At 35.5% G+C, this 10,182-nt stretch overlaps 1 protein-coding gene and 1 long non-coding RNA gene across 3 annotated transcripts in view; one reads left to right on the top strand and one right to left on the bottom strand.

The window, feature by feature from the left end:
- The window catches only part of LOC144990024 (G2/M phase-specific E3 ubiquitin-protein ligase-like), a 3,708-nt gene extending 575 nt beyond the window's left edge, over positions 1–3,133 (top strand). Inside the window, exons 3-9 of the mRNA XM_078942439.1 lie at positions 801–1,225; positions 1,483–1,540; positions 1,727–1,841; positions 1,938–2,027; positions 2,122–2,411; positions 2,542–2,765; positions 2,918–3,133. Of these exons, the coding sequence (XP_078798565.1) occupies positions 1,118–1,225; positions 1,483–1,540; positions 1,727–1,841; positions 1,938–2,027; positions 2,122–2,411; positions 2,542–2,765; positions 2,918–3,133 (1,101 nt within the window). The 5' untranslated portion in view covers positions 801–1,117. The remainder of the gene's footprint in view (positions 1–800; positions 1,226–1,482; positions 1,541–1,726; positions 1,842–1,937; positions 2,028–2,121; positions 2,412–2,541; positions 2,766–2,917) is intronic.
- A 3,406-nt stretch (positions 3,134–6,539) lies between these two features.
- Positions 6,540–8,802, bottom strand: LOC110014651 (uncharacterized). Of its 2 annotated transcripts, XR_002874725.2 has the most exons (4): positions 8,586–8,802; positions 8,111–8,158; positions 7,884–7,958; positions 6,540–7,709 (listed from the first exon to the last, which is right to left on the bottom strand). It is a non-coding gene; the product is annotated as an uncharacterized LOC110014651 (long non-coding RNA). The 2 variants fall into 2 exon arrangements; XR_013651837.1 differs by lacking the exon at positions 8,586–8,802 and having other exon boundaries at positions 8,111–8,246.
- Between the last annotated feature and the right edge of the window lie 1,380 nt (positions 8,803–10,182).

Here is a 10,182-nt window from a genome sequence, read left to right as displayed (position 1 = left end):
TGGGAATCTGTATCATAATAGAAAGAAATAACTTAGAATATGGACGAAAACATGCTTTAACCTTGATTAAAACTTTATATCTTTAAAACAGGTTTTATTTCAAAGCTTTGGCTTTTGTTCTCATGTTTGTGCAAATTGCACCCAAGGGTGGATGTCCGTCAGAGAAAAAGGCAAAATTAGAGAAATTATGATGATTAAAAAAAAAAGACTTTCAGACTTGGAAAACATGCGCAAATGTCTGAAAAAAACATCTTCCAACACCACATGAATGCCCAATAACTTTCTGCTCCTACAAAAAGATCAATGAATTCATATGGGTAGATACCAGGGCAAATAAAACAGTAAGGATAATTAGTATAAGTAATTACAATTTGGCAGGCTTGATTAATCGTTTTTAGGGATGCATATGGCCACCGTGCCTAAGTTTGCCCACCCCTGGTTTATACCTTAGTAATGACTGCTGCTGACCCATTTGGGCAGCCGTGGTGCAGCGGTAGGACGGTCGACCCATGATCATAAGATTAAAGGTTAGATTCTCGCCCATGTGTCGAAGTGTCCTTGGGCAAGACGCTGAACCCCACCTTGCCTCTGGTGATAGGCGGGCGCCAGTGTTCGGCAGTGGAGCCGCCACCAGTGTGTGAATGTGTGAGTGACTGGGTGAATGGAACTGTGACTGTAAAGCGCTTTGGGCCTTCGAAAGAGGGTAGAAAGCGCTATATAAGTATACGCCATTTTCCATTAACTTTGATCTAGTTTTGTTAATTTTTAAGTATAAATCTTGTGTCCTCTCTTCTTAACAGGTTCCTTTTCCATCATATTTTCAATCAAGAAGAGGTCGATCAGGATATCAGCAAAGAAAAAACGTGAAAACGTTTACAAAAGACATTGTATGTTTGCCATTTTCTCCAAGGGAATCAGTTTTCGTCATACCTAGAGGAGAAAACAGAAGTCGCTTGGCTCAAGCTGGTCTAATTGGAAAAATTTCCTTTACCACCGAGTGGTCTGAAGATCAGCTCAGAGAAGAAATTTCTGCTATCTTCAGAGGAGCATTTGGCATCTCCGAGCATGATGTTTTCCCTTTTCAGTTCTTGAGCACAATAAAAGGGTGCAAAAATTAATGAAACCCAATGTCACACCCAACTTTCCCTGGGGGGGGAAAGAAGTTTCTTCTGTTTGCTCAAATACCTGTCTTTACATTATGGCTGAAATGGAATTGCCAACACAGGTGAGCTTGATAGTGATAGTACTGGTAAACCTTTTTCATGTAATACTATTTGCATGCGATTTTTGTTAAAATTATTTAGATATGAACATAACTAAGCACAGCATCATCTTTACATGTGACACTTTTTATTGTTGTAAATTGTTTTTGCAATCACAAATTAACTTTGAACATTTAGTCATGCTTGTTATGTCTAAATTACAATTTATATGCTTTTAAAATTGCTTTCTTACACAAAATTTCCACATCTTATCATTCAGCATAGAGTTTTTGACACGGATGACAGTGACTTTGAAAGTCCAACTTTTCAGAGGAGAGGTGGGTAGTTTCAAGGTTAAGATTATCAACCTGTGTTTCCATCCAACCCCCATGTTACATCAGCAATCCCACACTACCTGATTGATTTTGATCAACGTATTGGTCATTTCCAGAGTGTCGTTTGCATCCTTTTTTTTTCCAACTATCATTTCATAATGTGTCTTCTGCTCAATCTGTTCCATTTAGATCTTGAGACATTGGAGCAATCTAATGTTGACGGTCCATATGAACCAATGGAGGCAGATGCCACAAATCGAGAACATGAGACCGAACAAGGAGGCACTCGTTTCTCTGATTTCATGTATGTTTTATACTGGATTTGTTAGAAAAACCAGTTCATTTACATTTTTTTCGTCCAATTTAGCTTTTTCTTCTTCTTTTTGAATCTCTTTTCAAGACCACTTGATTTCGAAGAAGAGGAGGCAGTCGAGGAAGCCATCAGACGCAGTTTGGAAGAAGAAACTGTCCAGGTTCCACAAGAGTCGAGGTTTTAATTATTTCAGTATTACATTTAATTATTGACAATATTTTCATTTTCCTGATCTTTGTAATGATGACATCTGCTGTTTTATCTTTTCAAGGTCTATTAAAACGTTGACAACAGAAGAAATAACTGGAATTGTAAAAGCTCACAGTGAAATGGTTGTTACAGAAGGATTTAGGTCAATCATTGTCAGCCGAAGAAATGTGTGGACATCTGCGATCCGACAATTCAGGCGACCAAGATTTGTTGAAAGCACCGATATGCTTTATGTAACATTTGCCAGTGATGAAAACACCACAGAAGATGCAGAAGATCTTGGAGGTCCCCGTCGAGAATTCTTTCGCTTGCTTGTTAAAGCAATTTTCCAAGAAAGTGGGGCATTTGAGGGTGAATTCTTTTTTATTTTTCATTAGTTAAATGAGAAATTTAAGTTAATAACAGACTGCATAGATAATTTTTGTTTAATAAAATTAAGTTTGTTTAAAGCTGACATGAACATATTTTATTTGATCTGCAGAGTCCCCCAATGGCTTCATTCCAAGACTAAATGTTTCGCATGTCCAAAATCGAGTCTACCGCACTATTGGTCAGATGATGTCTACCATCATTGTCCAAGGTGGAGAATGTCCTGCTCTCCTTTCCTCTGTTGTCTTGGACTACCTGCTGACTGGGCGTATGTTCGACATCCGCGTTTCTCCAGAGGATGTTGCCGATGTGGAACTTAGAGACAGCCTCAAGACAGTATGTTTATGAAAGTGGTTAAACTCTGTAATAATTTTATCATTCATTTTCTAACTATTTTTCTATGTAAAGTGTCAGGGAAGGTGTTGGCAATTAAAATACAAATTGATGACATTTCATAAACACATATTTTCTCCTTCTGACATTTTAAGATTGATCAAGCAACAACTGATGATGATCTGCAACGAGCAATAGAATCCTGTGAGTCATGGAGGTACCAAATTGAAGGTCTTCCAAACCCTTTTACCATGGACAACAAGGATGCATTTGTTAAAAATGCTATAATTTTCCATGTTCTACTACAACGAAAGAGCTGCTACGATCAGTTAGCTGAGGGGTTGGAATGTTGTGAGGTAAGTCTAGGCTGACGTTCATTAGTGTCTAGTTTGTAGGTAAAAGTTGATCAGAAATGTATAAAAATAACTAGATGTTATGTTTTTACAGCTCTTACCACTTCTGAAAGAGAACCTTGCCCTTCGGGTTCTTTCAGAGATGCCCAAGGTTCGCAGTGATCTTACAGCAGATGTGGTTGCTACCCTTCTGAAGACCAGCTACTCCGTTCTGGGAAGCAACAAACGACCAAAAGAAGAGCTGATGGTGGTTAAGTTCAGAGATTTCCTCAATAGTGTTCAAGGTAAAATAAATAAAGCAGACAAGCCACAATTTGCTCTAATTTGCACTAAGACCTAAAGTCTTATACATTTTTTTTTCTTTTAAATGCTGATTTTCAGTAAGCATTACATTTTAGCTACTGCTGGCATATTTAATTATCATTTTGGAAATTTTAATTTTTCTTTTTAGTATACAAAATTACGAAGGTATGGAATTATATTCAATTCAATAAAAAAACATTTTTTATATGGTTCCAAATAAAGTGAATAATTTGTCTAAAAAATTTCAGGTAAGGGAAAATGTGGAGTTTAAAAAATAAAAATTCATTAGCACATTTACCCGTCATATTGAAAATGTAAACTTTGTAGAAATTTTAGACAACCAGTTTTGCAGTATTAAAAGAACAGTTTATTGCACTGAAGAACAAGTGAATCTGAATATTGTTTTTTCTAATTTTTTTTTTCTAATAAAATCTTACAATGACAGAAAGAGAAGTTGAGGAATGTCTTCATGGCAGAACCCTGACAGAAGCAGAGAGGACCTTTCTCAGAAATTTAAATCCTGGACATATTCTCGCCTTTGTGACTGGAAGTAGCAGAGTTCCAGCAGTTGGATTTCAACCAAGTCCAAAGTTAAGCTTTGTTCATAATGAAAACAAGTACCTTCCAGTCGCTCATACGTGCTCAAATGAGCTTGAAATCTTTGTAAATTCCAAAAATCTAGCTGACAATGATGAGTTTGAATATAACTTCCTAGTAGCGCTTATGAATGGAGCAAATTTTAGTGCAGTTTAAATAAACATGAAAATATATTCCAGGGAAAAGGGTCCAGGTGAGTAAGAAGGGAAAATAAAGTGGAGAAGAGAAGAAATGTAGAAGAATGGATACGTTATTTGTATTAATCCAAAACACCTCAGGGATGTTTTTCTGTTTTTTTTTTACTTCTGTATTAATAAATATAAAAAATTGTCTTTGTATGGAATTTTGCTATGTTTAAATGTTATTAATAATTTTAGTTAATTCATAAAAGCAGGAAAATGTGCTACTTGTGTCTTTGTTGAGGATCTGTTTCTGCTGTTTGATGAGCAAATTGTATTTAATTAAACAAAAACAGGAAATGTTGAACGGTTTTCTTTTTTCTGTTTCCATGTAAAGCCACTCAAGACAACAGTTAAATATGAAAAGTTAAAAAAGAGGAAAAATGGTAAAATATAGATTTGGATCTCTTTGTTCAGGAAACTTATATTTATTTATTTATTTTCTATGGGAAGGAATTGGTATTGTCTGTAGAAAAGTATGCATTTTCTGAACACCAGAGAGAGTACACCCATTATTTCATGTTGATCCATTTCAAATAATAGGTTATTTTTTGAAATGTCAATAGATGTTTGTTTAGCAGAGCAACATGGTTGTGTGTTGAAAGTGTTTGCATACGTTGTCTCACATGTAAAGCCTATTGGATGTTCATTCTTTATGGAAAAGGTTTCAATTACAAACTCAAATGATGAAACATTAAACAAACAATTAAACTAGATGTTGTGTCATTGCTTTTAGAGTAGACCAAGTCCTTCTTTTCAGTATTTCCTCTAGTGCCCTGACTTGCTCTTACAATGAACTGCAGTGGTGGACAAAATAGTTGGTACCCCTCAGTTAAAGAAAGAAATTCCACAATGCTCACTGGAATGACTTGAAAAGTTCAAAAGTAGGAATAAATTATATTGGATTGAAATTTAAATAATCAAAATCACCCATTACTTTTGAGTTGTTGATAAACAGATTTATTTAAAAAAAACAAACTAATGTTTGGTGAAAAAGTGTGTACCACACTGAACATGGACAACAGAAAGCCAAGGAGAGAATTGTCCCAGGACATTAGAAACAAAATTATAGACAAACATGGTAAAGGTAAAGGCTATGAAACCATCTCTAAGCAGCTTGAAGTTCCTGTGATGACAGTGGCACATATTATTCAGAAGTTTAAGACCCACGGGACAGTAGCCAACCTCCCTGGATGTGGCAGGAAGAGGAAATTGATGACAAATTGAGGAGACGGATAGTTAGAACTGTATCCAAAGAGCCCTGAACAACCTCCAAAGACATTAAAGGTGAACTCCTAGAGTTCACCTTTAATGTGAACTCCTAGATCAAGGTACATCAGTGTCAGATCACACCATTCGTTGTTGTTTGAGCCAGAGTGGACTTCATGGGAGACGACCAAGGAGGACACCACTGTTGAAAGGAAATCATGAAAAAGCCAGACCGGAATTTGCAAAAATGCATGTTGACAAGCCACAAAGCTTCTGGGAAAATGTCCTTTGGACAGATGAGACCAAACTGGAGCTTTCTAGTAAGGCACATCAGCTCTATGTTGGTAGACTCAAAAATGAAGCATACAACGAAAAGAGCACTGTTCCTACTGTGAAACATGGAGGAGGCTCAGTTCTGTTTTGGGGCTGCTTTGCTGCATCTGCCACAGGGTGTCTGGAAGTTGTGAAGGTCAAATGAAATCTCCAGATTATCAAGGCATTCTGGGTAGAAATGTGCTGCCTAGTGTCAGAAATCTTGGTCTCAGTCTCAGGTCATGGGTCTTCCAACAGGACAACCATCCAAAACACACAGCCAGAAACCCCCAAGAATGGCTCAGAGAAAAGCGTTGGACTATTCTGAAGTGGATTCTATAAACCCAGATCTGAATCCCATTGAACATCAGTGGAAGGAGCTGAAACATGCCATTTGGAGAAGACACCCGTCAAACCTGAGACAACTGGAGTAGTTTGCTCATGAGGAGTGGAACAAAATACCTGTGGACAGGTGCAGAAGGCTCATTGACAAATACAGAAACCGTTTCATTGCAGTGATTGCCTCAAAAGGTTGTGGGTGCCATCATTTTTGTCCAGCCCTAATTCATTAGTTTTCTTTTTTTTAAATAATTCTGTTAATCAACAACTCAAAAGTAATGGCTGATTTGGATTATTTAATTTTCAATAAATTTTAATTTATTGTTACTTTTGAACATTTCAAGTAATTTCAGCGAGCATTGTGGACCTTCGTTCTTTAACTAAGGATACCAACAATTTTGTCAACCACTGTGTGTTGTTAAAAAATGATACGTCTGTATAAGGAATTTTTGAAAACTCTGCAGGGAAATAAAAGACCAAATATTTGGTGATATTTTTTTAATCACAATATCAGTGAACTTGCATAGATGTCAAAAACATTCAACAGTGCTACCCAGTAGCTAGTTTATTATTTATAAATTCTTGCACTTTCTGATACAGTGTTTTTCCTTGGTTTCCATCATTTTCTAGTGGGTTCACGTTTGCAGACAGTTCTTGCAAGTCTTGATCAGTAAGTGGTGTGAAGAGGTAATCTGAGCTTTGTCGTGATTCTGGGCTTCTCTCAGTTACTGAAGCAGAAGTTGCAGAATTCGGCATTGGAAAACAAGTGTTTTGAGTGAAAAGCTGAACAGGGGTTTTGTTTCCCTCAGAGGAGATGGAATGACTGTTGAATGCTGCCTGAAATTCCAGAAATTGCAGTTGATTCTGGGAATGTATACATAATGGAGGCAAAATAAATCAGTCGGGTTGTCTACATCCAGCATGTTCAGGGATTCTAGCTCATAGAAAATGGGCGCATACACGTTTCGGCAGTTACAGTTCAAATCACGATTAAATCGCTCAACACGTTGATTATGAACAGAGCTCCCTGTCAACACAGAACTTACTCCTTTGTGCACTCTCATGTCCTCCTATATCAAAACATTTTCCCCTCCATGATCAGTTCTTATGTGCATAGGCCATCCAAACTTGTTCACAGCTTTCCTAAATAGATCCAGGACAGTTGCAGCACGATTGTTGTTAGAACAATGCAGAAAAGTCAAAAATCTGCTGTACCCATCAATTGCGGTATGAATGACTAATTTCCATCTTATGAGCTTATGGTTGCCGTCAATGTGCCATATATAGTTTGGAAAGGGGACAGAGTATGTTCTTCTTTGCACTGCTGATGTTCTCCTAGACTGTGCTCCAGCAAAATCAACCCTTTGCACTGAGTCTCTGAGACGATGTCTTTGAACTATGATGTTCCTGGCACGCAAATGTCCATTGAGCATAACCTCTCCAACATGAGGGTGATTTGATTTTATTGCACGAATTACTTCATCCAGTTCCTGATCGGAAATGTCACTGAATTTTTGGTGTTTTATGCCATACTCTCTCATAAGCTTGTACAACGTTGGTCTTGATATTTCCAAGATTGATGCCGTTTCTGAGAGTGTTGTCCCCAAGAATATTAATCTTTCAATGTCCTCTTTGGAAATTAGGGTTGTTCCAACCTAACACCATAGGTGAAAAAAGGGACAAAAACAGACAAAGTGAATTACTTCTACATATAACAAAATATAATCTATTCAGCGAACAAATAAAAAAACATATTAAAAGGTAAACTTTCACAACAAAGTTGATGGTAATTCTACTCATTAAAAGTAAATAAGTCATTCAATTCTTACCAATCTCTGGGATGTGCCAGCCCCTGCAGATGTGGTTGAACTTGTGGATGCTATGGGTGGCGGCAGAGTGTTGACCTGAGGTGGGCGGTGGTAGAAGAACAATCATATGGATGTTTTGTTACATTTTAAAAATCAGTTAAACACTAAACTATAAAAATAAAAAACAACAGTTGTAAAAAATGTAATCACTGTACTCAATGGAAGAAAACAACTGATGACGTTCTTACCGGTCTGTGTGAAGCGGCAGAACTTGTGGATGGTGATGATGTGTTAACCTGTAGAGTAGGAGCATGGAACAGAGAAAGTTTACATTGAAAATAAGTGATTGTAGCAGATTTTAGCAAGAAAGATCTGTAATGAGAAAGAAGACAAGCAATAAATAAAAAGACCCCCCCTCCCGCCAATGTTCTTTTTTTCATTTAGAGTTTCAGTGATGTAAAGTGGCATAAAAATACCACAGACATGCATAGCAGGCCTACTCAGAGATATCTTTCATCATTATGTGTCAAGGAAGTTACAAAATAGCATTATATTATTACACTGTAATGTCAAAAGATGCCTTGATAACGTTAGCCATTTGTTAGCTAAAAAAAAAATAAGACTAGCTTGGAAAGACTAGCTGTTTAGCTAGCTAAAAATCCGTTTCCACATAATAGTATTATAGAACTATTTTATCTTATTTTATTTAACTTTTCCACTTACCAGATTTGCAGCAGCAGGTGTAGGTGCCAGGACACCTTGCAATGCAGCTCGCACTCCTGAAACAACGGCCCTTTCAATATCCTCAGGTCTCAAAGAGTTTGCCATGATTAAGGTTCAACTTTCGTCTGAACAAGGACCGCTCTATTCGGTGAGGGGCGTGGCCACATTAGCATATTTCCCAAACATTTAAAGTCAACATTTATATTTAACATTTAGGCGGAACATTTAGATTTACATTTACATTTAACATTTACATTTATATTTAACATTTACATTTACATTTAACATTTAACATTTGGATTTACATTTACTTTTAATATTAACATTTACATTTAACATTTACATTTAACATTTATATTTAGATTTAGATTTAGATTAAACATTTATATTTAGATATAAAATTTGTATTTAACATTTACATTTAGAGTTAACATTTACATTTAATATTTAGATTTAGACTTAGATTTAGATTTACCATTTAAATTTAACATTTAGATATACATTTAAATTTAGCATTTAACATTTAGATTTTCATTTGCATTTAATATTTAGGTTTACATTTAATAATCACATTTAACATTTATATTTCTATTTAGTCTTTGATTTAATATTTATATTTAGATATAACATTTACATTTCACATTTACATTTAAATGTAACATTTAGATATATATTTAACATTTATTTTTAACATTTACATTTATATTTAGATTTATATTTAACATTTACATTTAACATTTAGGTTTACATTTAGATATAACATATACATTTAACATTTATATTTAAGTTTGGGATTTAGGTATGTGTTTCGATTTAACATTTACATTTATTATTTACATATACATTAATATTTATTATTTATCATTAATATTTAGTTTTAATTTTAACCTCTAAAAGTACATATCCTCATGTCACAGATTGTTTTTTTATTGGTGATAAATATAGACAAAATGTGATAAATATAGACAAAATGTGATATAAATGCAGCATAAATGGAAAGAAATGTCTAAATGTGGTAAAAGTGACACAAAATTTTCATGAGGTTAATTTTTACATTCGGCGCCCCAAAATGTGATATAAATGCAGCATAAATGGAAAGAAATGTCTAAATGTGGTAAAAGTGACACAAAATTTTCATGAGGTTAATTTTTACATTCGGCGCCCCATAGGCGCGTGCTCTCTGAGCAACAGCCCCGCCCCCCTTTCACACAAATAGACAGACAGAGCTCTCCGCTTCAACGAGAATACCGAAATTAATATCATCATTAATTAACGCAAAATTGACTGACTTGGTGAGGTAAATATGGCAGATAACGCTTGTGGGACACAAAAAGAAAAAGTAACTTCTCCAGTACCGATAGCAGAACCGTTCAGGTCAGTTCTTAACGATACTGCAGTCTTGAAGAAAGTGGCCCCGGGGCTGGTTCAATCCCAGGCCACAGTACCCATCCCTAATTATTATTATTATTAAAATAGTCAAATAAAAACAGGAATAACAGTTCTTCTAATGTGCGATTTAAAACAGTGATTAAAATATTAGTAGGCTGAAAGATCATATTGTGCCTAAAAATAATTAAAATACAACATTGTTATATTT

The sequence above is a fragment of the Oryzias latipes genome, chromosome 2 (assembly GCF_053564925.1).
Source record: "Oryzias latipes strain Hd-rR chromosome 2, Olatipes_Hd-rR_3.1".
Classification (NCBI taxonomy): domain Eukaryota; kingdom Metazoa; phylum Chordata; class Actinopteri; order Beloniformes; family Adrianichthyidae; genus Oryzias; species Oryzias latipes.
Note: the sequence above shows the minus strand (reverse complement) of the source record. Positions and strands in the feature narration are given on the sequence as shown.